This window comes from Gracilinanus agilis, chromosome 2 (assembly GCF_016433145.1).
Source record: "Gracilinanus agilis isolate LMUSP501 chromosome 2, AgileGrace, whole genome shotgun sequence".
NCBI classification, from domain to species: Eukaryota; Metazoa; Chordata; class Mammalia; order Didelphimorphia; family Didelphidae; genus Gracilinanus; species Gracilinanus agilis.
Genome location: NC_058131.1, coordinates 312,558,322 through 312,586,284, shown reverse-complemented (window position 1 = coordinate 312,586,284; position 27,963 = coordinate 312,558,322). Strand labels below are relative to the sequence as shown.

General features: G+C 41.5%; 1 protein-coding gene across 3 annotated transcripts in view; it reads right to left on the bottom strand.

The window, feature by feature from the left end:
- The window catches only part of GPI (glucose-6-phosphate isomerase), a 28,192-nt gene extending 677 nt beyond the window's left edge, over positions 1-27,515 (bottom strand). The window contains exons 1-17 of one of the 3 annotated variants that reach the window (XM_044664205.1): positions 27,342-27,515; positions 20,004-20,094; positions 19,328-19,396; positions 16,123-16,242; positions 12,424-12,507; positions 12,189-12,335; positions 10,880-10,951; positions 9,278-9,322; positions 7,850-7,903; positions 4,373-4,433; positions 3,754-3,797; positions 3,116-3,268; positions 2,356-2,485; positions 1,362-1,438; positions 836-964; positions 352-427; positions 202-268 (exon numbers count right to left, since the gene is read on the bottom strand). In XM_044664205.1, coding sequence (XP_044520140.1) covers positions 202-268; positions 352-427; positions 836-964; positions 1,362-1,438; positions 2,356-2,485; positions 3,116-3,268; positions 3,754-3,797; positions 4,373-4,433; positions 7,850-7,903; positions 9,278-9,322; positions 10,880-10,951; positions 12,189-12,335; positions 12,424-12,507; positions 16,123-16,242; positions 19,328-19,396; positions 20,004-20,094; positions 27,342-27,463 — 1,541 coding nt within the window. In that variant the 5' untranslated portion in view covers positions 27,464-27,515. The remainder of the gene's footprint in view (positions 1-201; positions 269-351; positions 428-835; positions 965-1,361; positions 1,439-2,355; positions 2,486-3,115; positions 3,269-3,753; positions 3,798-4,372; positions 4,434-7,849; positions 7,904-9,277; positions 9,323-10,879; positions 10,952-12,188; positions 12,336-12,423; positions 12,508-16,122; positions 16,243-19,327; positions 19,397-20,003; positions 20,095-27,341) is intronic. The other 2 variants (XM_044664206.1, XM_044664208.1) reach the window with 2 other exon arrangements.
- Positions 27,516-27,963: the final 448 nt, after the last annotated feature.

Sequence of the window (27,963 nt, the reverse complement as noted above, 5' to 3'; positions counted from 1 at the left end):
AATGGAAGGAAATTCCTATTTCCTAAAAAGGCTAGGTTGGAAACCACAAAGAATTTCTCAAAATGATATTATGAAAAAGAATGACTACCCAAAAAGTAATGGGAATGACTCCCTAGTAAGTAAAATGAATAAATCCTGTCATGGACCTCCAGATACATATCCAGCCACCTTACAGAACAGAAACCACCCAGAGACACTCACCCCCATTGATCATAACTGTTAACATCCCAGACAACACCCTGAACAAAGATCTTGTGCTCATACATAGCTGTGGAGAGAGCAGAAAGTCAGTTAGATGATGTAGCAGTCCCATCCACCCCAAGACCACATGCCCCTCTTGCCTTTCCTCACCAATTAAGGCTCCAAGAATGAAAGGAGTGAGCTTTGTGAAGACAATGGAATTAGTAGGACGATTTCCCTCAAAGATCTTCAGAGAGAAAAAAAAAAAAAAGGTGAATTCTGAAACACTGACAAGGTACAGAACAAGGTAAAAAATGCATCTCTGATGCTTAGACTCAGGTCCTGATTCTGTCACAGATGTTAATAGTAACCCAAGGGCATAAGAATAGCATCACTAGTCCAACCCACATCACTGCCTACAAATCTCTGATTAACAACACAAGAGGTGAAAGGGACATGCAGCTACTTTGAAAAAAGTACTAAGTCATAGCCTGCTTAGGCAAGAAGTGATTAGCTGAGGACCCAGACGCTAACTATGGAGGCTACAATGATGGTGAGAGAGGTCTGAGCCTCCCAACTTAAGGGATGAGGTCAGTCAGGAGTATAGATTGGTCCCATTTTCAAAGCCCATACTACCAGCCCCTCACCCCCAAACCTTATGAGGCAGCAGTTTCTTCAAGGCATCACCACTCTTGCCCGCAACCTCCAACTCCTTGCGTGCCTCTTCTTCTGTCTTCCCCTTCATCAGGGCCTCAGTCTGAGCTAGGAAATTGGCTAGAAGAATCTAGGGGAAGGAGCAATGAGAATAGGATATGTATGAAAGATTCAGTGTTACAGAAGTATTGCTAAGAGGGAAAAACATAAGTTTCCCAAAGTTCTTATTTCTTAAGTATATAGGCAGAGATCTCTATATTTGTTATTGGTAAGTTGATTCCTAAAAGACAAAAGACAGCAGAGTTTGGGGTAGCTGGGCCAATAATTCAATTGAACACACTTTTTATTAAATACTATGTACAGAGCACTGTGTCAGTACAGAGGAGATAAGACACAAGGATGAAAATGAAACAATCCTTTCCCTAACCCCTAAATGAGCCTAACCCAATCTGGCTCTTTCCATCTCCCAAACCCAGTTTGGGCCTGTTGAGCTCCCCTACACATGGGTTTGCTTTTGTGCACCATACCTTGTGATGGAGACCATTCCGGATTGGATTTTGTGTCTGAACAGGGACGAGAAAATCACAAGGAATCATCCGGGTACCTATAGAGAAAGAGAGAGAAAGAGAAAGGATAGAGGGTGATACAGTTCCCCATACTTCCCAAAGGAGGAGCATTCCCTTCCTCCAAAAAAGAATAAGAATAGCCAAGAACCAGAGATCTCAGAGAACCTGAACAAAAGTCCCCTCCACTTGATCCCTGTCAAGTGATTATCTCACCTTTTCTTAAAAGGCTTGAGTGAGAGAGAGAGCCCGATATTCCCCCTAACCGTTTCTACTTTCAATTTAATTTGGCAGGCATTTATAAAATACCTATGGTATGTCAGAATCTAGGCAGTTTCTACTCTCAAGAAACTTATGTTATCATTACTCCAGAAAGAGAAAACAATAGTACAAAAATAAGTAAAATACAAAATAAATACAAAGTAATTTGAGGAGAGGAAAGGAGAGAACACTAAGGAGTGAGGTATGAAAGGAGAGCAAGAAAGGTCTCGTGTAGAACATAAAACTGTCTTGAAGGGACCTAGAGATACCAAGAAGCAAAAGTGGAAAGGGAGAACATTCCAGGCATGAGGAATAGGCAGCTTGTGTAAAGGAACAGTTAGGGAAAAGTATGTCCTATATAAAGGAACAAACAAAAAAGAAGGCAAGAATGTATAGAATGTGTAGGGAAGAGAAATATGAAACTAGACTAAAAGGCAAGATTGGAGTCAAAATTGGTATTGATTTGTATAAATGCCAGAGGAGTAAATACCTTTTTCTAGAGACAAAGGGAGCAACTGAAGATTCTTAAGTGGGAGAGTAACTCTTTCAGTGAACTTACTGCTATAAAGTTTATTCACACATCAAACCTAAATTGTGTCTCTGCAACTTTCTACCTAAAAGAATGCCGCCTTCAAGTCCAGTTCTGCAACCACCAAGCCTTGCAAAAGAACAGACATTCCCCACAAACATCTCATACCCTGGTGAATAAGCTGGTAGAAAGCATGCTGTCCATTGGTCCCTGGCTCGCCCCAAACAATGGGGCCTGTATTGTAGTTAACCCGGGCTCCTGACTTGGTGATGTACTTTCCATTAGACTCCATGTCACCCTATAAGAGAAAGTAGGGAAAAATAGATTTCATTTCCCAGCTATGCTCAGTCTCCTCTGAAGCTATGGCCTAAGCTTCCATGGTCATGCTATGGAGACCTCACATAACACACATCAAAATAATAACATCTCTCCCTTTAGCCTCATAAATGTATACATATACATTCAGATGCATGTATATATAGACACACACACACAAGCCCTGAACCCCAATTCCTGTGAGAACACAAGATTGGCTTTGAACTATGTTCCCAGTAATGGTAACAGGCTGAATTGAGCAAACCAGTTTCTCACTCAAAATTCCAACTGACCAATGGCAGCACATCTGCTGACAGAATTTAAGCATCACTGCCACAAGGAACAGGGCTCAGTTGGTAGAAAGAGTGAGAGGGTAGCCCCTAGAGAAAGGAAGACAAGGCCTACAAGGTCATCTCTGGATGAGAAATTTCCCCTTTTAGTGACAGCAAAAAGTCCCCAAAAGATTGGATGGAAGAAAGTTGGGTAGGAAAGAAACCCCAAGCTATTTGTCCTTACCCTTAGGCTACTTACCCACTTTACCTTATAAGAGATGACATGTGCCAGGGGTTCATGAGAGGGATATAGGGAAGTACAAGGCAATCAATCTCTGTACCTGCTGGAAGTAGGCAGCAAAGCGGTGCATATACTGGTCATAGGGCAGCAGGGCTTGAGTCTCACATCCAAAACAGTTAATGTACCAAATGCCTAGCATGGCAAGCACAACAGGGGCATTCCGCTCCAGTGGGGTGGTAAGAAAGTGATTGTCCTTTAACAAGATGTAGGATAGAAGAAAAAAAAAAAACAAACATTACCTCCTACTTTGTGCCCTCCAAAAACAAGCGTGGCCTTCCCCCTCCTTTGACAAGAGAATGAACTACAAGGCCCACAGTCCATTAAGCCAGTAGTTCCCAAACTTTTTTGGCCTACCGCCCCCTTTCCAGAAAAAATATTACTTACCGCCCCCTTACAGTTATTCACCACCCCCAAATGCACCCGTGGCCATCAATGCCTCCCTGGATCACTGCAGCATCCACCAGGGGGTGGTGGCACCCACTTTGTGAATCACTGCATTAAGCCAACAAGCCAGTCAACCGCAATTATACAGGGAGGCATGCCCTTGTAGGGTTGGTCATAAGAGGAAGGCTTGCGCTCTTAGTAAAAGAAGCCTATAGCCATCAGGCATTCAGCACCCCTTATATACCTACTTTGGAGAAAGACATGAAGAGTGCAAATATCAATGAGGTTGCTTACCATCCAGTGAGCTCCCGACAACAACTGCTCAAAGTTATCAAAACCTAAGACACAAAAACTTCCTAAGCAAGACGTGTTCCCTCCTTCCTGTCTCTCCCAAGAAGCAGGGAGGAGGGTCCAAGCTTTTATCTCTAGCAGGAAATCAAAGCCAAAAGTAACCTTTTAGGCTTCTGAGAAATAGTTGATTCTGAGTTATTCCAGACCCTAGGGGATCCACTTGCTCTCTTGGCATTAAAGAGGACTGGACTGAACCAAAGGGATGGAAATGCCTCTTTCTGAAGCCTTAAGATCAATGCATCTACATACAAGTAACACTGGTAAATTACTACCTCCCACCCAGGGATCACTCCACTTGCCAGCTACTAAGCAGCAAAAGGCTAAGTTAACACAGGTTAAATGAGACACTGCATGAGAAGACAAACACATTATCACTTAGGCTACAGCTCTCCAGTCTAGCACATACCAGAGGGGATGCTGGAGCTCCTGACATAAGATCAGGAAGGTTCACACATTAAGTTAAAAACAAAAACAAAAACAAAAACAAAGAGTCCAGGCCCCAAAACAGGAATACCATGACCATGGGGCTAGAACGAAAGCCTTCCCCCGACTTGATACATACCAATATGCAGGGCAATGGAGAGGCCAATAGCTGACCACAACGAGTAACGTCCACCAACCCACTAGGAAAAAAACAGGATTGATGTTAGCCAATAAAAAACGGGAAAAAGAAGCTTCATTTGCTCTACCTTTGAGAGGAGTTATCTATTTTTTCTAGAATACTAAACATACTCTGAGCAAGCTAAGAAGCACTGGAGTAGAACTCAAAACTTAAGAACAGTTTTAAGTCCCAGGCAAACCACTTGGTTGCTGCATTCACCTCTCTGAGCCTAGATTCCTCATCTGTAAAATGGAGTCTACAAATACTGGCATCCTATATCCTTCTAAGGGCTATTGTAAAGAAAGCTCTTTTGCAAACCTTAAAAGGATGTTGAAAATGTGAGGAATTGCTGACTATAAACAGTCACTAGCCCTCTGAAAGGAATGTACTTTGTGGGAATCTACAAGGAAGTTCTGTGTGTCCCAGATCTAGAAACAGGTTATCTGCCATCTTTCTCATCTTGAGAGGCCATCAAACAAATGTGAATATCTCCAAATGAGTCTCTCAGAGATGGAGCCAACAGGCCAAGACTCCTTAGGCTCTATTCTTTACCTGACCATTTCCAGATAATGTGTTCCCAAACCAGCCCCAAGAAAGCCACTACATTGTGTAAAAAAAAAAAAAAAAATACACACACACACACACACACACACACACACACACCTCTCTCTCTCTCTATATATATATATAAAAATAACTCTTTTAGGAGTAATTTCAGGGGGAAATGTATAATTCTTAGAAGGAATGTATGTTTGATAATCTATAATGTAAAGTTTAAATTCTTTTGAGAGTAATTTCAGGATAAGGATTTTGCCATATTCCCAGAATCCAGACAATCAATGAACCTGTTTGGTGAAGGCACCATGAAGATGCCTGAAGAGCCTTCACTGGACCATGAAGATCAAATTTGAACTTTGGGGTGCAGTTGATTTGAATTATGGGGAGTTGAATGAGTTGAATGCATTTGTTTTGAATGTACCCTCTTATGCCAATAGGGGACTACCCCAAATTGGCTTTTTCTCAATGCGGCTAGTTTTTATCCTTTTCTTTTATCCCCAAATTCCTGCAATTTAGAAGTTGACTATGTTTACAGATCCAGGGGGGGGGGGCCGGGGGACCGAGCCTTTTTTTTTTTTTGCCGGATCTCAGGGGGAAATGTATTATTTGGAACCCTGGGGGTCCCATTTAAAAGTATTTGACAAACTTCCTGTGGACATGTGGGGGACTTTGAAACTACATTTTCCATGATCCAACGGGTTTCCTGTTTGGGATGACATCTTTAAGTAAAGCCAGCTAGCTTTAAATATTGGGAAGTAGCTTTGAACTTCCTCTTTTGTGACCTGAGGGCGCTCCTGGGGGATGGAGAGGAGTAGGGAAGGTATGGAACAAAATGGCTGAGACAGCAATTTGAATTTTTTACAGGCGCGTGGTAGATCTTATTCTATCAACATGGGCCTAATTAAAATATTATTTTTCCTCATAATAGCAGCCTTTATCATTTTTAATCCTTACAATTGTCTTCACCAAAGAGTTGCCCTCACCAAAGTTACATGTACAGGGAACAATCAGAGAATTCAGTAGGAATGACTGAAATGAAGAATAATCTTCTTCTAGGCATGAACAAAATATGTTCTTTCAGAGGGGAAGCTAGCAGGGCAGGTGAGGCTATAGTGGCTAACTGGATCTACTCTGTTCTTCTCGGCCACATCAGGTCTCAGTGCCAACCCAATCTCAGATAAATCAAAGCACTGGCCAAACCTATGGCTCTACACCCAAATGTGGCTGGTTCTAAGTTCCCCAAAATCACTCTAGCCCTCAGTTCAGGCCTTCTGACCTTTCCATATGCTTAAGCTCACACAACCTACAAAGAAATGTCAGTGCTGAGAATAAAGCAGAGAGGAAGCTCTAATTACACAGCAGCTGCCACCAGTGGCTCCAGAGCAATGTTTGACTTCTGACCTTTTTACAAAAGGCCTTTGGGAGCTCTCAGCATTTCTGGGTCCTTCCTATACCACAACTGCTAGTCTTTGACTAAGGAACCTTGTAGAGTCTATGCTATCAAACTGACAAATCCCAGGAAGGACTTCCTCCCCACTGTTAATAATGATACCTTCCCCTGTGAATGTCACAGATTTTGTTGGCACCTCCCTAATATACTCATCATACTTTTCTGATCACAGATCCTATCCCCTCAGTTTTCTCCAGCTACCCTCTATATCATTCCCCCTCAATCTCTCCCAAACTACTGGTTCTTTCCTTGCTTGCTACCCTGCTCCCTCCTGATTCTCCTCCTGTACGTATGATAAGATTCTTCTAAGATGTCTTAGATGCATATTCATCTATATCATGTCTACTAACTATGGGTGTATCCCAAAGCTCTGTTCCCAGGTTTTCTTCTTTTTCCATTTATACTCCCTGACTTGGTGACCTCATTAGATCCCATTAGTTTCCTGGGTTCAGTTATCCTCTCTATGCAAGATGGCTTCTATACAGGGTCCTAGTCTAACTCTGAGCACCAATCCCACTTCACCAACATACAAAAAAACAAAATTCACATAAATATGTATGTTGTCTCCCCATTGCAATATAAGGTCCCTGAGTGTAGGAATTTAAACTTTGTCTTTGTATCCCCCAGTGTCTAGCACAGTGCCTGGCACATGGTAGGCACTTGATTAATGTTTGGTTTACTGATCTAAAACTGTGATTGGACCTCATGATGGATATGGGCAGTTCTGAAATCTTGTATTTTTATACCAGTTAGCATTAGCCAAGCATAAATTGTAAATCTGTATTATTAATCACTTATACTGTTCCATTCTGTATTTAATTCAATCTTAATTCATTTAAGTCAGTCTTGCACTGTTGCATATTATAAATCACTTCTTCTGTTCTGTTCTGTATTTATGTTGGTTATGCTGGTCTTATACTGTACTCTACCCTCCCTACATTCTCCACTTAGGTAAAGTAATTCCAAGAAGATATTCTTATGGCAAGAGCCTACTACAAATTTTAGTGTTTTTCCTACAACACTCAGAAGTCACCTTGTCTAACCCCTTTATCTTATACCTAAAGAAGCTAAGGCTCAAAGAATAAAATTAAGTGACTTGTCCAAGTTTTTACAGGATGTAATAAGGTGAAGATATGGGACTAAAGCAAGGTCCTATGGTCCTACAGTCAACACTCTTCCCACAGTACTCTGCTGCAGTAATTTCTTATTTTCCTAGTGAAATAAAAGTACCATTAGGGCAAAGCAAGTCTTAATTAGGACAGTGCAGTGCAACTGAAAAGCACTCAACTTGGAGTCAAAGAAGCCTGAATCCAGGCTTTGCTACTTAACTCGTGTGATTCATTTTCTGGGCCTCAGTTTGCTCTCTACAAATTCAATATAGTAGCTATGAATCAGCAAGAGATGGCATGGAATACAGTGATTTTACTTACATCCCAGAATTCAAACATATTTTCAGTGTCGATTCCAAACTCCTTAACTTTTGGCTAAATAGTGAGAAAAAAAAGATATTTTAACTATGTGAACATGATCAGATCAGCAATTCCTCCATACAGAAACATACATATTATACCCCATGAGCTACTTTGAGCTAGGTGGGTCATCTGCCAAAGGAAACCTGCAGTTAAATATCATTAAGCTTCTAGATAATTGTGATTCTGGATCCTGCCACCTCACCCCCCACACTCAGCCCAGAAAGTGAAAGCTTCCTCCAAAACAGAGAAGGGTAAAGTCCAAAAGTCACAAAATGGGGAAATAGATAGGAAGAGAGGAAAAAAACAGTTTGGAATTCCCCTATCACCAACCTGGCCAATGGTATAGAGCAAAACTGGCTGGGCAATATAACATGGAAAAGAGAAACCAAACTAAGGGGACAAGAGAGCACCTCAGATTTTCTCCTCTGAAAAATGGAGATACTATCACCTTTCTCTAAGTACCTCACAAGCATTTTGTGGGTTCAAATGAGATAACGTCTGTGGAACACTTTACCTAGTACAATGCCATGTCAACATGAAGATGAGGAGGAGGGGAGGGGGGCCTAGGAGTTACTATCAAGTTAAAAATTGTACAATGGTGCTTCCTTTATGGGTATGAGGCTCTTATCAGAACTTCTGGGGCAATGAGGAAAGACACAAGGAAGATAGAACTTTTTTGGAGTTAAATTACTCATTTTTGCCCAACAGGTCTTTAAATTCCTCAGAACCAAATTTTTTCTCCCCATCATTAGACATGTCATTTTGTTGGCAAAGAGAAGGCCTAGAGAGGAAAGTCTCCACCAGTACTAACTCCCTAAGTTCTACACGTTTTAAGTCTCAAGAGATATACCTGAGGCACTAAAAAGTGAACAGACATGCCCAGAATCTTCCAGATTCTGAGGCCAGCTGTCTATCCACAACAACATATCTCTCAGAGAACATTTTTATGTTCTCATAATTAAACAATAAAGACCCCATGACCACATGGGAAAGAAAGAAGCACAGTATAAGTAGAAGAGCCTTGGACTAACATTAAAAAAGCTTGTGTTCAAGTTCAAGCTCTGGCACTAACTTCAGTGTATGATCTTAAGCATGTCATTTGCCATATCTGGGTCTTACTTTCCCATCTGTGAAATGAAGAGTTTAAACTTCACAATCTTTAAGGTCCCTCAGCTCTGGCATCATGTAACTTAGTATTAGGTATTTAGTTCAAATGATCCCTAATTGGTAGGCATTTGGGATTCATCTTTGGGCATGATTAACAACTCTAGGAGGAGGATATAGCCTTTGAAGGTTCATCTTCTCAGAAAGCAGATGTGAACCTGAAGCCAGGGGAGTTTAAGATCAAGGGGAACAAACAAATGCTGCATAAATTAACATACTTACTGCATTTGTAGACAAGGCCACAAAGTGCTTTGCCACAGCTGAAGGCTAAAAGAGAGAAAAAGAGAGGTTAAGCCTAGAAGGCAGATAATAATAGTAACATTTTGCACATACACAGCTCTTTGGGATTAAAAGATGATGTGGCCCAATTACTTAGGTAGTCTGCCAAAGGACACCTGTAATTATCATTAAACTTTCATGAAACTGTTATTTTAGGGTTTGCCACCCTGCCTGATTTACAGGTGAAGAAAATGAGCCCTGTGAGATGAAGCCCACAAGATGCCATAATTTACTGCTGTGTGTAGAGTTGGGACCTGAACCCAGGTCTCAAGACACCAAATTCACCACATTATCTACTGCCTCACTCTTATTTCCCATAAAGACTTAAAACATCCCAAATCCCTGATCATACTCTCCTCTCCAAGGCCCTCCCTTCTTCAGAATTTCACACCCAGACAGCCTGTCCACAGGATGGGAGCAGAGTACAAAAATAACCCAACCCCAGCATCAGCTGTTGTGAAATCTTGCAAAAGCCCATACTCTACCCATAAGCCAGAGACTCGGTTCAACTGTTGCTGACAAACCACGGCACCTGGCTCAGTGAGAAAGACTGTCCCCAGTGACTGACTGAGGCTCAGCCCAGAGTTGGCAGAGATTAACAAATGTTCACAAAAGGATTTCCTAAGTTCTTCTCAAATACTTCTTTTAGGCAAAGGCAATGGAAAGAACCCTGGAGGAGAGAAAGATACTCTGGGTTCTTGTCCTTGTTCTCCCAATGACTTTGGGAAAGGAAACTCACCTCCCTCAGTACCCTCATCTGTAAAGTGATGATAACAAATTGCTGCCCAACATCTATCTCTCCAAGGGCAATTTTGAGGAAAAGATAAAGTCATGTACAGGAATGCAATTTTGAAGGAGGATCAAATACAATAGTTGTGTAAGGGTAGTTATCATGGCACCTCTTGATAATCAGTGGCTAGGCCACTCAGGCCAGGGTCGTCCAGCATAAAGACATGTTGTAGGAAACACACAAAATGGTTAACTTCAGGCAATCAAAGTGAAAATGTTTCTTAAGTATCAAAGGCATCCATTGTCCAACAGCCATTGAGGACATTCAGCAGGAGGCCAGGAACAAGAAAATGACAAAATTTAATTAACAAACACATTAAACCCAAGGAGGAAAAGCCACTTCTAATTTCTCCTTAGACCTGGAAACCTATCAAGGCTTCCCAATGAGACTGTGGTTCCCCACCCTCCAACCCAATAGTTATTTTCAGCCTTCCCTACATCTCCCCAGTTCCTCCATCTCTCTTCCTAATCTCACTTCCTCCAGTGTATCAATTCCATAAGTATTTACTCTTTCTCTAACATAGCCTTAACATTCCCACATCATCCCTCTAAGCCAAAGCACATGTGACTAGAAGACCCTCAGGATCTCATTTAATGATAAGAATTCTCCAGGTGTATATATAGTTCACCAGGGTAGTACTTTCAAGCCAGCAATCTTTGGGGACTCTAGAATTTAATCTAGATTTATTTATAAATAGTTATTCAAGTCAGATGCCCATAGAAACCAAGCCATGATCCAGAATATGCCTCACTTACATCCTTTGCTTCCTGAAGGAACCAATCCTTGGCTGTCTCTGCATTGGTGATAGTTTCCTGGGTGGTGAACGTCTGCAGGTAAGAAAACATAACTGTTAGACCCATATACAAAATTGTCATAATCCCTATCATGCCCAGAGCTGTCAGCTTCTCACAGATGCCATGGGTAAATGCTCTATCCCCAGTGTCCACATATGTGTCACAACATATGCTATATCTATAGCTATCATCCATATACTACACTACAATGCATGTCATGGTATATATGTCTGTGGCTGTATCCTGAGACAGGGTCAACTATCAGAGAGAGCATTTAAAGAGAAATAGAAAAGTTAAGTAAAAAAGAGAATGTAGGGCCCATTTGAAAATCTTATTCTGGGACACAAAATAGAAAAGGTTCTTTCTTTGTTCTCACAGCCCTCAAATACACAGCCACAAAGGCCACTGACTCTTCCAAGCAGGACAATTCTACCAACTGATCTTTCAAATATAGTCAAAACCTTCACTGGCAAAATCAGCCCGAGTTCTAGGAATAAGGAAAGGCCTCTCTGTCCCTTAGAGAACAAGTACCTGACAAGCTATGGGTAGGACCGATGCCATGAGGAATTCTTGGTTCAACTTCTGATTGTTGGATAAATTTGTATTCTATCATCAATACCACCAACAGCCCCCTTGCCCAGCGAATTACTTATTCCCCAGGTAGGCTAGAAAACAGGACCCCCTGCATATGGCCTCATACTTGTAGTTTCCCACAGAGATCAAACTGTGCTAAAAAGTTTAGCTTGAGCAGCAGCCCTTACTTCATTCTGAAAAAAAAGAGCATATCTGTGCTCCTCCCACAGGCAAAGGCCAGAATGAAAACCACATTTCTAAGAAGACATTTCCTTGCTCCCAAGAAGTTTCCTAAAACTCTCTAAGGCAGATAAATCTCAGAAATAACTGAGAACTATTCAGAGAGATACAAGGGATCTCACTTTAATAAGAACCAACATATAAAAAAGTCAACATTTTAGAGTCATATCAGCAAAATAAATATAAGGAAATTTATTTACAAAATATTATGTCACTTCACAAAATAATTCACTGCAAAGGTCCTTTGATCAGAGTTTTTCAAAACAATTAGATTGATTTACAGAGTATGTTTAATGCTCACAGTTTCAAGAGCACAGCATTTCATAAAACAAAGGTCACTTACACCTTGGTGTTCAAAAATGTTTAAATGCTCATTCTGTTTTTATCAAATTCAAACTTTTGCAAGCCCCTTTTCAGTCACTTCCCAAACCAACCTGAAAAGGTCTCTACTCCATACCTTTGAGGCAATAATGAAAAGAGAAGTTTCTGGGTTGAGTTCAGCAAGTGTCTTGACAATATGGGTACCATCAATATTGGAGACAAACCAGACACGAGGACCATCTTTGGAGTAGGGTTTCAGTGCTTCTGTCACCATCAGAGGACCCTACAAATAGAACCACCAAGTTACAGGGATCAGATTTGACTGGAGAGTCAATGAAAGAAAGGCTTGAACTCCTCTGGAACTAACTTACCAAGTCAGAACCTCCAATGCCAATGTTGATCACATCTGTAATTGTCTTCCCAGAGTAGCCTTTCCACTCTCCACCACGGACACGCTGTAACCAAACCAACAAGTCTATACCAAGCTCATTCAAACTAAAGTTTTCAACATATATACTGTGCTACTCCCAAAGGAGTATCCACTCCAAGGTTCTGGATCTTTAACCACTCCTCCCTCTAGCTTTGGAGAAAAAAAGCCACAATGACCACTAGGCCACAAATCATCAATGGATTGACCAAGGTTAATTATTTTGTCCTATAACTTACCCCACAAATACACCCACCCACACCCACCCACACACACACATTCTCTCTCTCTCTGTCACTTTCATAAGTCTCTTGGGAGTTTTCAACAATGATTTTATCAAAGCATTTTCCTGGAAATCTCAGTCAAAACAGAAAAGACCATAATAATTACTTAAGCCATAGATCAAAAGATCAGATTTAGAGCTAGAAAGGATCTTAGAGATTGAGTCCAAGACTCACATTTTATAGATAAGGAAACTGAGGCAGAGTTTATATGATCCAGGCTCAAAGGGAAATTAGGTATATCAGTGGATACTAAGGAAAGAGCCTGAAGTCAGGAAAACTCATTTTGCTGAGTTCGAATCTGGCCTCTTGCTAGCAATGTGACCTTGAGCAATTCACTTCACCCTATTTGCTTCAGTTTCTCATTTGTAAAATAAGCTAGAGAAGGAAATGGCAAAACCACTCCAGTTATCTTTGCCAAAAAAAGTCCAAATGGAGTCACAAAGAGTTAGACACAACTAAAAGCGACTGAACAACAACAAAACAATAACCCGGGCTCAAACAAACAGTAAGCATATAAGATAGGATTTGAATCCTAATCCTTCTGATTCCAAGCCTAGCACTCTATACACTACTTTCTAAAGCAAGGTGGTGTAGCAGATGGAGTGTTGGGCTTGGAGTCAGGAAGACCTGGATTCAAATCTGATCTCAGATACATACTAGCTGTGTAACCTTGTGTAAGTCACTTAACCTCTGCCTGCCTCAATTACCTTATCAGTAAAATGATAACAGTACTTAACTCCCAGAGTTGTGTGGATCAAATAAGAAAATATTTATAAAAGTGCTTAGCACTGGGCCTGTCCCACAGTAGCAGGCACTTAATAAATGTTTAACTTTCTTCCACCCTCCTTCTACACTAGGCACAACCCAGAAATCCTACTATACTACACCAACACATTTGTTATGTAAAAGAAGTGTGGGAGGAACCCACAATGGGACAAATTATACATATGGCACCCAATCTCTCCTAAAGAAATTATATATTTAATGGGTATGACAGAAATAATATCAGAGGTCTTGGATTGAAATCCTTCTTCCGGGGCTTACTGTCTCTGTGACCTTGGACAAATCACTTAACCTTTTGGGCACTCCATTTTATGTTAAATGAGGGGATTGGACTAGGTGGCTTCTTCCAATCCTAGATCCCCAGGTTCAGCAACTACACTTAGCACATAGGTGTCCTTCAAATAGGCCTCTGTGCTATACGCATGAGATCTGCTGCTGGAGGTCATTTAACTAGTCTCCAAAACAATGCCATAAAAGGAAAGTTAACTTTCTTACTATCTTTTTTTCCCCTTAACTCTTACCTTCTGCATTAATATCAATTCTAAGACAGAAGAAGGGCAAGGGCTAAGCAATTGGGGTTGAGCAATTTCCACAGGGTTGCACAACTAGGAAGTGTCTCAGGCCACATTGAAACCCAGGACATCTCTCTCCAGGCCTGGCACTCTAGCTATTGTGCCACCTGGCTATCCCCTTTTTATTGTCTTATAGGCAACTTCTGTGAGTACAATGGCTCATAGCTAATAGCTGATAGCTAACATTTACATAGCATTTAGGTGCAAAGTACTTTATGTATGTCATCTCATTTGAGCCTGATAATATGATGCTCTCAGATAGATGTTTTTTTAATAGACAAGGCAAATAAGGTAAAATACAAAGAAGTTAAATGATTTATCTGTCCAGGGTCACACAGCTAAGAAGTATCTGAGGCACAATTTCAGCTCAGGTCTCCCTGACTCCAAGTCTACCTGAATGCTTCAAAATCCAAAATTGGCATTATCTTTTTAAAAAATAAACTCTAGGAAAGACCTCCAGAAACTGATGCAGAGTGAAAGGAGCAGAGCCAGAAGAACACTGTACACAGAGACTGATATACTATGGTAAAATCGAATGTAATGGACCTCTGTACCAGCAGCAATACAAAAACCCAGGACAATTCTGAGGGATTTATGGTAAAGAAAACTACCCACATCCAGAGGAAGGACTGCAGGAGAGGAAACATATAAGAAAAACAGCTGCTTGAACGCATGAGCTGGGGTGGACATGATTGAGGAGGTGGACTTGAAACGACCACACCAATGCAACTACCAACAATTTGGAAATAGGTCTTGATCAAGGACACATGATAAAACCAGTGGAAATGTGTGTTGGCCATGGGTGGGGGGAATGCGGAGGGGGTGAAGGGGAAAGTAGGAGCATGAATCATGTAACCATGTTAAAAATGAATATTAATAAATGTTTAAAATTTAAAAAAAAAATAAAAAATAAACTCTAACTTTCTGTCCTACCAACTGATAATATATGTAAGGCGCTTTGCAAAACTTTAAAGCACTATAGGTTAGCTTTTATGATTATTATCATCATTACTATTATTATTACAGAAAGAACAAAGTGAAGTCATTTAGCCATTGTTAAATAATTCCTCTAGGTTTGCAGTTCTTAAAAATCCAAGGCCCTTCTCTCACTCTATCCCAATACTCATTTCTTTCTCAATTTGGCCCTTGGCCAGGCCTCGAACAGGAACTAATGCTTCCTAGCCTTGAAGCTCAGACTAAATGCAGAGAACAGAAGAGCCAGTGTTTTTCTGAACAATAACAGAGGCTAGGCTGAGCAGAGAAAAGAAGGGAAAATCCATTTAGTAAGCTAGTGTCACAGATACTCACATCCTCCAGATAGTTTCAAAATTAAATTAAAAAGCAAAGGAAACAACAATACCAAACAGTTTCTACACACCGTTACAGGAAGAAGTATCAAACGACAGTTCATGTGAATAGCCTGTGTAAGAGGAAGAAACTGGTCTTGACCAACAGGAAAGAACTGGAGAAGCAAGTGGTCAAGAGCTATTACTGCTCCTCTCCAGATCAAGTTATTAAACGCTCCTCTACTGAAGACAAACCAAAACCTCAATCAATCAACAAAGCTAACCTCTCACCCTGAGCCTGGGGCTCAAGGGTCACCCTCCAAGTCCCATAGACATTTCTGTATCCAGACCCCCAGGAGGGAAGTAGAGGACATTCTGGGAAGAGAAGGCAGGAGAATAAAAAGAGAATGAAGAAGGAATCAATATTCACCTTGTCCACCACCCAAACAATATTCCATTTCTCTGTCCTTTGCAAGCATACCTAGCTACATACATAGTTGTTACCCATATTCATCAACATAAGACACAGCAACTCTTCCCAAATTGAGAGGTATCCAAGACACACACTCGCACCTCTTCCCTCTCTCAACCCAATCATCAATGCAAGGACCCCATCATATATCAGTGCAATGTTCTCATTCGTTCTTGTTCATTCTCTCTCTCTCCCCCCCATCCCCCACCTTTTCTCCCCTCAGAATATGTCGAGTGCAGCTCGCACCTCACAGAATGTCTTCATCTTCTCCAGCACTTTGTTCACCTCTGGTACCACGTCCTTGCCATCTACTAGAATGGGTGTGTTAGAGCGATTCCGCAGTGCCACGTGGAGCACAGCCCGGTCCTAAAAGAAGAGGAAGAGAGTCAAAATAGGGCACATGCTAACCAGGAAACAATTGATACAGCATCCAAAATGGTAAGAAGCACATTACTGATCTTCAAGTCTGATTGTAATACAAATCTGGGTTCCTAGAGTCAAGAGTTGAAATCAATACTAAATTAAGAACCAGATAAGAATAACATGCTTATAATTAGCATGTTCCAGGAAATTCAGCCTACATGAACCAACAGACACTTTAAAACAAATAGCAGAAACCAGAAAGTGGATTATCCATGAAAAGAAATGCTGGACACACCTTTAAAGAATAACACCAGAAGATAACTTCTGTAAGCACTTACAAAGTATGTGTTTGCTCTTCCTAGACTAGGTTGGGATTAAGTTAATATAAACTCTAAGCTCCCTAAGAACAAGGATATGTTTCCCAGTATCTCAAGAGTTGGATGCACAGGGAAGGGGAAGACCAATGACTATCTGATTATTTGAAGAGTTCCTAATTCAGTAATAAAGGTCTAGTGAAAACTAGGGAGACAGTGTCAGTTGGAGTAATCAGGAAGAGCTTTATGGAGAAGGTGACATTTGAGCTGGATGAAACAGGATGCTTAGGTTAGAGGTACAGGTAGAAGGGAGAAAGGGCATTCCCAGGCAGGGAGGAGTATGAACAAAGGCACATTGAGTGGCTCTTCCTTGTCATAAAGTAACATAGTCCCTGCCCCTCTCAATCATTCCAGTTCCTCCAATCCTTCAAAAATATTCTCTTCAGAAAATCATCCTTAGTCAATGGACAACCACCATCACTCCAGAAAATTGATGAGAATTGATTCCTCCTACTGGTCCCAAATGATCCCACAGACCATCTGCAAGGCAACCTTACATCTATTCTTGGGGTCATCGCCCACCAAGACTGATTCATAAGTACTCATCCCAGGGACTAGACAAGAAGAATGAGGCTACTATTTCCCTACCTGATTCCTCCATTCTATCTCTCCACACTCTCATAACTACATGTTACTTCAGGTCTTCCATCACCCACTGACCATATTCTTGTAAGGACCTCTTTAATTGTTCCCAATCTACCTTTATAGCCTTTTAAAAATATCACTCCTTTTCATAGCCTTTATGTTCTAGCTAAATGAACCACCTTATCTTTTCCCCAAATTCAGCATTCTACTGTCTACCTTCAAGAATTCTCACAAACTGCTATACCTTTTTTTCATTTTTGACCTTTAGGATCCAGATTCCCCTTAAAAATAAATAAATGAATGAATCGTCTCAAATTCTACCCCCTCTTCCATAAAGTTTTTCATTATCTCCTTGATTATCAATACTCTGTTCCCTCCTTGAGGAGAGCAACTATTTCAGTTTTGTCTTCATATTCCCTAACCCCTTACACAGAGAAGATTCTTAAGAACAGTTTGTTGAATTGAATTACCAAGCCCCAAAGAAACTGTCAATACAACCTAATTCTAAGAGACAGAAAAAAAAGGTCATAAAGATCACTAATCTAGAACTGAAAAAGACCTCAATGGCCTCATTTTACAGATGAGAAAACGGACTTAAGGAGGCTAAATAATTTTCCAAAGTCAAACAGATAGCAAATGTAGTAAAGGTTCAAATCTAGGCCCTTTGATTCCTGAGATATACTTGTTCACACTGTGTCAAGAGTTCGTTCAAGATTTACCTTTTCACTAAATAAACTCATGAGGATCCTTGGAGTTAACTTAAATTCAGAAGGAAAATTTCCATAGTGGGGGGGGGGGGGAACGGACTTAGTTAATTTACATTTTCTAAAATAGCATTTTGCTATTCCTAAAAGGCAGAAGTTCAGACACTTCTGCTTCCTTTCTATAACAATACAACCAACTCTAGTCTTTTTCCACACTAGAGGCAACCTTCTAACTCTTTTATGAAAGGATGAGAGGCCAATGCACCAACACTTGTTTTTGACAGAACAGGTCCTGCAATGAGCATGTTGAAACACAAGCCACCATACTGGTATTGCTAAGAGCATTATTTAACAGAAAAACCGCACAGTGACAGTGCAGAAAATCAAGTCTGCCCCAAAGGATGGGAGGCAATGAAGGCCAGTGAGAACACTGGAATGGAGATCAAGAGGATTTGGCTTTAAATCCCTGGCCTCCAATAGAAGAATGACCTTTTGCAATCATGAGCAATCCACTTTCCCTTTCAAGTCTCAGTTTCCTCCTGTGTAAAATAATATAGGCTGGATGATTTCTCAGGGCCCTTAATCTTTATCCCAGAATCATATACCTAGAGCTGGGAGAGACCTTATAAAAACAATTTAGTCCAAACCTATTTTGCAGACAAAGTAACTGAGGCCCAGGAAGGTTAAGTGATGAAATGACTTGCTCAAGGTCACACAGGAATAGGCGCCAGAGATCATATTCTAATTCAAGTTCTGATTCCAGAACTGCTGCTCTTTCATCTTCTCTACCATGCGTTTTCAGGATCCTACAACTGGCCCTGGAAGATCCCTATGGCTTCAAGTACAAACTGCTATACTCGCCTGTTAGTGTCTACAAAAAATTTGTCATCCATATCATGTGGCTACAAAGTTCAGTGTTTTAAAAGAAAGGTCCAAGGCTGCTAGGTGGCTTGGTGGATCGAGAGCCAGGCCTACAGATGGGAGGTCCTGGGTATAAATGTGGCCTCAAACACTTTCTAGCTGCAAATCACTCAACCCCACATTGTCTAGACCAGTGATTCCCAAAGTGGGCGCGCCACCTCCCCCTGGTGGGTGCTGCAGCAATCCAAGGGAGCACTGATAGCCACAGGTGCATTTGGGGGCAGTGAATAACTGTAAGGGGGCAGTGATAGTATGTGACAGGGGGTGCCAAGTAATATTTTTTCTGGAAAGGGAGCGGTAGGCCAAAAAAGTTTGGGAACCACTGGTCTAGACCACTCTTCTGCCTTGAAACCAATACACAATATTGATTCTAAGACAGAAAGTAAGGGCTTTAAAAAAAAAAAAAAAAAAAAAAAAGGAAGGTCCAAATCATTATCTAATAATCAGGACACTTTGAACATTTAGCCTGAGCTGGGGTGTCAACAACCCAACAACCATACTCACCTCTGTAAAATTGATTTTCTTTCCCTTGAACATTTCCTCCCGAGCCTTTTCCACCCCTCGGGACTTAGCCTGAGAAGAGAGAAAACAAGTTTAAGGTGCCCAGGGCCTCACCTTCCATGAGTCATAACACTTGCTAGATCTAGGGTCACTTTGTCAACTAAGTTCTCCCCAAACCCCAAATTGGATTCAAAGCCCTATGACCAGCCCAGAAGGCTCAAAGGAAAAAGGAGATGAAGACCCTATCCCTGAAGGCCTAAAGAAATGAGCAACTCTCTCTGGATCTATGATTCATTGCCAGGAGAGATTTAAACATAGCCAAATCCTACTTAGAAGGAAACAAGGAAAACTGGGGGCAACAATGAATTTCAGGAGGAATGGCCCTCTGCTTGCTAGTTATGCTAAGTTTTTTACTAAGTAATTACCAACTCCCGAGAAAAAGTGGTCTAACAGCATGTTCAGAAAGCCAGACATGAAGCCAAAGAGAAATGGTTTCAGGGTCATTCCTCTGCTACATGTAACCCACAAACATAGAATCTACTCAGCTTCTTAGGGCCCCAGGGAACTCTTCAAGACTATAAGTGATAAAAAGTTACTGATCTGTTTTTATAGAGGGAGGTTCAAAACTAAACATAATCCATAGCACTGACCAAAACCAAGCCTTTAGGAGTGAAATTACCAGCTCAATTAGCAACTTCATTACATCTCCTGTGATGAGGTTCTTGGAATAATCCACAAGAATGTGTCCATTCTGAGTGTCGAGATTCAGGCTGTGAAAAGAAAACATTTATGAGGCTCCTCCTCAACCAAAATAAGGGAACAGGAGCCTGTTCTTACATTCAGAGTTTCCCCTCCTTTATATCCCAAACAGTAGAAAAGTAAAAAATGTCTCTATCAATGAACACATCATCTGACAAACAATTATATTTTTCCTTTCATTAGGTTAAAAAAAATAGATTTAGAGCTAGAAGGGAATTTAAGAGCTATTTAATACAAGCCCTCTATTTTATAGATAATGAAATGGAAAACCAGAGAGGTTAAGCAAACTGGTCAAAGTCATGCAGGAAACTATCAAGAATATTTACTAAAAAGGTATGCTTACTGAATGTAGGAACTACCAAAAAATATGCAGCTTTAGATAAATTCTCATAAAGTCAGTAAGCATTAGATCCTTTCCCATAGTCTGGCAAATGCTTAGAATTGGGACACCAAATCACAAACGAAACTATTAGGTTGCTGTGTCATAAAGCAATCTCTGAACGATATCATAAAAAGAACTTTTTGCAGGGTGAACAGCAGGGCAAACTTGATACAACATGCCAAAAGAGGAAAAATTAATCTAGCACTCATGCTCTCTTCCCTCCTGCCCTTCCCAGGCATTTATCCCTGTCCATTCATTCCTGATATCTTGGGCAAATCTTTTAGAAGTGAAATCATCCCTGGGACCACGTACAGCACCCTCCCAGGAAACCTGTACCCAGAGGACAAATTCAATTGAATTTCCACTCTGAGGACACAAATGACTCACAAGTTGTAAACTTGTGCCAAGAAGAAGGTGCAAGAATAGGGCTTCCCTCCTTTCCTTCCTCCTGGCCTTAAGCAGCTCAGTCTGCCTGTCATTCTTCCAGCACCCACTCTTTGCTACCAGTTGCCCTTCTACAGACTCTCTGCCATCCTCTTAAGAACTTTTATTTTCTTCTGTGGCAAACTCGGGACACTAATGCATTGTTAGTGGAATTGTAAACTGATCCAACCATTCTGGAGGGCAATTTAGAACTATGCCCAGCTATAAAACTGTGCAGATCCTTTGATCCTATAATGCCACTACTGGGCCTGTATCCCAAAAAGGTCATAAAAAAGAGGAAAAGACCTACTTATACAAAAATATAGCAGCTCTTTTTGTAGTGAAAAAAATTTGGAAACTGAGGAGGTCCATCAATTGGGGAATGGTTGAACAAACCGTGGTAGATGTTGGTGATGGAATACTATTGTGCTATAAGAAATTACAAGCAAGATAATTTCAGAAAATGCTGGAAAGATCTCTATGAACCGATGTAAGGTGAAATAAGCAGAACTTTATATTGTACACAGTCACAACATTGTATGATGATCAGCTGTAAAAACTTGGCTACTTTCAGCAATGCAATGATCTGGGACAGTCCTGAAAGACTTACGAAGGGAAATACTATCCACCTCCAGAGAAAGAACTGGTGGAGTTGGATAAATGCAGATCAAAGCATACTATCTTTCACATCAGTGTATTTACAGTTTTATTTTGGGGTTTTTGTTCTGTATGAAAGTACTCTCACGACAATAACCAATATGTAACTGTGTTTTGCATAATAATAAAACAGAAAATTTTTTAAAGAAAAAGGAAGTTACCTTAAAAAAAAAAAAAAAAAGACCATCCCTTCTCTGATGGCTCTCTAGACCATGCAGGAGTCTTTGATCTTCATCAGTTCCAGAACAGTCTGCTCATCTTCTGAATCCTACCTGTCACCTACCTTCAGTCCTCTACTATCCTATATCATCTCTGCAGAGGCAGTGGGGTACTATACCCCATTAGAATGTGAGTTCCTTAAGGACAGGTACTGTTTTACCTTTCTTTGTATCAATAGTACCATAGTGCCTTGTTTGCTGGTCAAATGACCCTAGATTGTGCCCAGAATAAGCTACCCTATATTTAAAGCTAGACACAGATTTTCTGTAGCCAAGATTCATTAGGCAAGTCTGCAACAGAACAGATGGATACACAGCTTCTTGAGGCAGCTGATGGAAGGTGTGCCTAAATTCAGGTCACCAAACCTTGGCCCTACCAGTAACAGTGACATCCAAGCCAGTAACATAGGTTCTCCTGGTCTTAAGAGGAAGAAGTAGCCCTACCTCTGCCTACATGAACCTGATGTTTTGTGATACCCTTTATCCAGTCCAAGACAACATATGCTCTATTGTTCATCCACTCTCATTTTCCACCTCTCCCTCTCTCCTGGGCTCATTTGCCCAAATGCTCCAGTTTCAAGCTTTAAAAAAAACTTCAACTGATGCTTTTAGACACTCACACTGTAATCCTACCTCTTCTCCTTCCCCTCCATGGCCAAACTCCTGGAAAGAGCAGTTTACATATGCTGACACTACTCTATAACCTACTTATTTTTAAGCATCTTGAAAACTGGTTTGTATTCCTATCATTCCACTAAAACTATCCTTTCTGAAGTCACTATTGATCTTTTTTATCATCGAATTCAAGTGTTTTGTTGTTGCTATTCTCATCTTCAATTAGCTTCCTCCAACTCCCAATTCTAGATAATCCCTTCATCAATTTCCACAACAGGAAATTTGCTGTCTCCTGCTTCTCATCTTATTTAACCACTGCTCTTATCTTTCACTGGTTCTTCTTCCTCCATTTACCCTGTAAATATGGATAATCTCTTACCCCTTAACTCTGTTCTTGGTCCTTTTCTCTCTCTCTGAAAGTTCTGTGTGCAGACAGTCTTGTGTTAGTATGGGAGACATACAGTATAGATAAGACCTGGTCCTTGCCCTTATGGTGCTTGTTTCAGTCACTAGAGTTCAGTATCACTCCCCTAAGTTCATATACTAAGTGTTTACTATGTAGCAAGGATTGGACTAGACTGAAAATACAAGACAAAGAATGAAACAATTCCTGCTGGAAAGGAAATTACATTCTTACAAGAAAGGCAAGTACATATATATACATATATAAATATGTGAGAGAATAAATACAAAGTAGTCAAATGCAAAGACATTTGGAAGGGAAGGGAATAGCAGCTGGGAGGCAGAGAACTAAGGAAAAAGCTTTACATGCAGATGGTAGTGCCTGAGCTATGTCTTAAAGGAAAACAGGGATTCTGTGTGCTGAAGTTGAGGAGGGAAAGCATTCAAGGCATGAGACAGAGGCAGTGAAAAGGAACAGAGATGGGAGACAGGATGCTGTGCTCGAGCCAACAAAGAAAAATGATGAGGGACATAGACATGAATGAATAAAGTTGGAAAGGAACCAACAGATAGCAAAAGGTTAAAGATTTGTGAAAAAAAAATGAGGATGATTAAAGATGCAATTTGCTGGAGAAGACAGAAGGAATGGGGTCAAGCACACATTGTAAAGGAGTTGAGCTTGGCAAGAAGGATCAGCTCTATGTGGGGAGCAGGAGATGATACTATGTCCTTGGCCAGGCACTCAAGCTCCTCCAAAATATGGAACCAATTTAATTCCGCAAAATTTAGTAATGGGCTACTGTCTGGGATAAGTAAAAAGTTCCTGCCTCATGGAGCTTACAGTCTAGTATGGGGAAAAGATCCAAACACAAATGATTAAAAATACTCAAAGTACTAATATACAGTATATCGAAGAAGTGTCCCAAATGAAGTGCTTACATATTGGAGTGGGGAAATAACAGAGGAAATAACATCTGAATTGACCTTTAAAGGATGAGACAGAATTCAACACAGAAATTCAACAAAGGTAGAAGGGCATTCTACGCATAAGCAATAGTATGAACAAAGAAAGGAACATCCCTCTTCAAACTTTCCACAGCTCCCTCTCCCTCTCAACTAAGAACCTTGCCTCATATTTTACAGAAAAAAAATTCAGGCCATTTTCATGAGCTCCTATTCTCCTGCTGTCCACATTCAGATTCCTTTTGCCATTATCTTCACCCCTGTCTCATATGAAAAATGGACCTATTTCTTACCAAGGCAAACTCCTCTACCTTTCCAAAAGATCCCATTGTATTCTGTCTCCAAACAGATTGATCCCTTTGTCGCCCCCACTCTCTTACTCATCTTCAAAATCTTTCCCTGTCTACAGTCTCCTTCCCTTCTACCTACAAATATGCCCATGTCTCCTCCAATCCTGAAAAAACCCTCTAAGTTTTCCATCTTTGCTATTGTCCTATATCTCTTCTGCCATTTGTGCTTAAATACCTTAAGAGGGCCATCTCCAATAGAGGCCTCCACTTTCCTCTTAACCTCCTATAATCCAGCTTCTGACCTCACTCATCACCAAAATTGCTCTCTTCAAAGTTAAAAATGATCTCTTAACTGCCAAATCCAATGGTCTTTTCTCAATCCTCATTCTTCTCAAGCTCCCTGCAGTTTTTGACACTGTTGATGATGCTCTTCTCTCTCCTCTTTAGGTTTTCAGAACATAATTTTCTCCTACTTCACACTACTCCTTCTAAGTTCCTTTGCTGGATCCCCATCCCTCTAACTGTAGGTTGTCCTACAGGGTTCTATCCAGAGCCCTCTTCTGCTTCAAAACCACTCTACTTGATGATATAGTCAGCACTCACGGATTTATCATCTCTATGCTGATGATTCTCAGTTTACCTATCTTGTTGTAATCTCACTGATCTCTTAACATCTCAAACTGTATATCTAGTAGATATCTTAAAGCCAGTGTATCCAAAACTGATCTCTCTTCCCCTAACTTCTCTTTTAATCTCTAGGACATCCAGTCAATCTGCCAGGCTCCAACCTTGTGTCATCCTCACCTACTCCCTCTCTCTCGCCCCCACATTGAATCTCTTGCTAAGGCCTACAGATTTCACCTTTGCAATATCTCTCCAAGAATAGCTCCTTCTCTCCTCTTGATACTGCTACCACCCTGATACAGACCCTCATCACCTCACACTAGAATTACTGCAAGCTAGGGAGTCTTACTGTCTCAAGTCTCTCTCCACTGCAATCCTCCTTTCAGCCACCAAAGTGATTTTTCTAAAATGTAGGTTCAACCATGTTACCCTTCCCCCAAACTCAAAAACTCCAGTGGCTCCCTATCACCTAAAAGATCAAATCTAAAATCCTCTGGCATTCTAACCAACTCCCACCCCCATACCTTCTCAATCTTCTTACACCTTACTCTCAACCACATACCCAGTAATCCAATGACACTAACCTCCAGGCTATTCCACAAACAAGACACTCCCATCTCTGGGGCTCCAGCATTTTCTTTGCTGTTCCCCATGCCTTCCAGCATTTTAGAATGCAGGAATGCTCACCTCTCCCTCATCTCAACCTCCAGAATTCTTCATTCAAATACCAGCTAAAATCTGCAACTACAGAAAACCTTTCACAACCTTTCTCCATTCTAATACCTTCCCTCTGAAAATTATTTCTATTTATCCAATATATAGGTTGTTTGAACATAGTTGTATACTTGACTCCTCATCAGATTATGAACTCCTTGAGGGCAGGGACTGTCTTTTGCCTTTTTTTTTGTATCCCAAGTGCTTATAGTGTCTAGCACACTATACCGATAACAAACTGGGGGAAGGGAAAAGGAATAAGCATTTATTAAGCACTTTACAGATACCTTTTGATTCTCATGACTTTTGAATTAATTGCCATTATTACTATCATTTTTCAGTTAAGGAAACTGAAGCAAACAGATGTTATTTGATTTGCCCCACATCATGCATCTCAGTTATTTCAGGCCAGATTTGAAAACTGAGATGCATAGCTGCCTCTAAGGAAGAGGAGAGAATGCAACTCATTGCTAGTACATTCCCTGAGATTACATCCATATATATATACATAGACATTTATAATATGCACAGTTATTTGCATGTTGTTTCCCCAACTATATGAACTCCCTAAGAGTGGATAAGTAGGGTTTTTTGCCACTCTTTATATGCCCTAAAATTAGCACAGTGCCTGGTTCTTAGTTAAGTGCTTAATAAATTCTGACTAGGCTTACAAGATCACCTTACAAGATTTTTGGTCCGTGTCACACCAAGACCTTACAACACTTATTATCAAGAGGCAGAGAAATCCAGGATTACTTTACTCTTTTATACCCCTCTCCCCAATTAATACTTAATAAAAGGAATGAAAGCTCTGGGGCAAATGAGAAAGTAAAGGATGTCTCTTGCCTTCTCAATGGCTGGGAGCTAGAGAGGGAAAGGGGGAAGAATTAATAGCTGGAAATAAAATGGGCCAGAATGTGGAACTTAAAAGTGAAGGGATCTGTAGAGATTGGAAAAGAAGAGCTATAACTGGGAAGAGGTGGGAGAAGATTGAAGGCCGCTTCTCATCATGACTAAGCAAATCCATTGGGTGGGGAAAGCCTGGAGCCAGAACAGCACAAGACTGCTTCGTGAAAGTGAGTCTGGGTTCTCCTAGAGGTGTGTCACAGGGAATGTGACTTTAGCTCTGTCTCCCATGTTGCGGTCTCTCTTCCTGGTGCCAGAGGCTGTTCCCCCTCCCCTAACCGTGTACAACACTGTTCTTTGTTTATTCTTCCCCGGGTCTACGTATCTCTCATCACTCCGTGTATACGTGATTATCTTCCCTGTACCCTGAACCTAAGTGCATCGATGAACGTGATTCCCCCTCCTCCCCAGTGTGGGTCATTATTCCCCATACCTCCATTTACTGAGCATGATTATCCCTTTCCCTTTGTGCATTACTGTGGTGACAGTGTACCCTACCCCCACCCTGGATGAGTCTGTGTGCACCTCTCTCCCAGTAAGCGAAATCAGGAAGTTAAATCTCCTTCAGTGTGCGTACGTGTGTCTCCCTGCACGCAAATCTTTCCTGCTGTGTGAATATCACTGCGTTAAGTCTCTTTCAGTGTGTATCTCCCCCATGCACTCTTTTCGAGGTGGGGGAATGCCACCAAGTTAAGTCTCCTTTGGTGTGTGTCTCCCGGCACGTACCCGCTCCGTTGCAAGGAGGAGTCAAGGGCAAAAGGAGGAGGCTCCAGAGCCTTCTTTCCCCGCTCACATCGCAGCTTCCGGGCAGGGGGGAGGGGTGAGCCTGGGTCGCTCCTCGCCTGTCCCCACTGCTTCAAGGAAGGGCCCACCAATTAGCATCCCCCACTCCCAGACCCCCGGCCCATGTACCCCTCTCCACATATCCCTCGGGGCCCAATGTCATATAGCTTTCCCATCTTGCAGGTGCCTCGCAGGAGCCAAAGTGCCTGCCTCGGGCCAGCCCAGGGTGCCCAGTCGCCCACACCCTTCCACCCACCCCAAATCCCTGGCCCCGGGCCCACCTGAAGTGGCTGAATCGGTCCTGGTCTGTCTCGAAAAGGCGCCGCAGGTTGAGCTCAGACCCGTGCTTTTTGTGCCACTGAAGTAGCTTCTGGAAGTTCGGGTCCTGGCTAAAAGCGGCCATGGCACGGGGAGCAGCCTTAAAGGATATAGCAGCGAATACGGTCTCACTGTACTCTATAAATGGTTCCTCCATGGCCGCGGCTCGGACTTTTATAGAGTATGCGTCCCCGCCCACCTCCGCTCCCAAAGCCCCGCCCCCTCCTTCTCCGCGCCGGCCCGCTCTGTTCTGGAAGGGAAGAATGTGGCTCCGCCTGCAAGGTTTCTCCTGCAGGTACTCTGCCCATCTTTTGAACATTGTATGTATATTGCACATAGTAGAGGCTTTATAACTGTTACGAGGAACTGAAATAGGGAAAGAATGTCTAACCCTTCTCTCCAAAATTCCACCCTAAGAGGACCCTGAGAGATCAAGCCCCGTTCCATCCTGTGAATTTAGAAAATGGACATTGCTTCAGCACCCTCCATGTTCTTCAGCCTTAGCCAGGCTGATTTCCTTATCACCTCTCACTTACTTTCCCCTCACACTCGGTGATGGAGCCTTATCATCCATTTATCCAAATC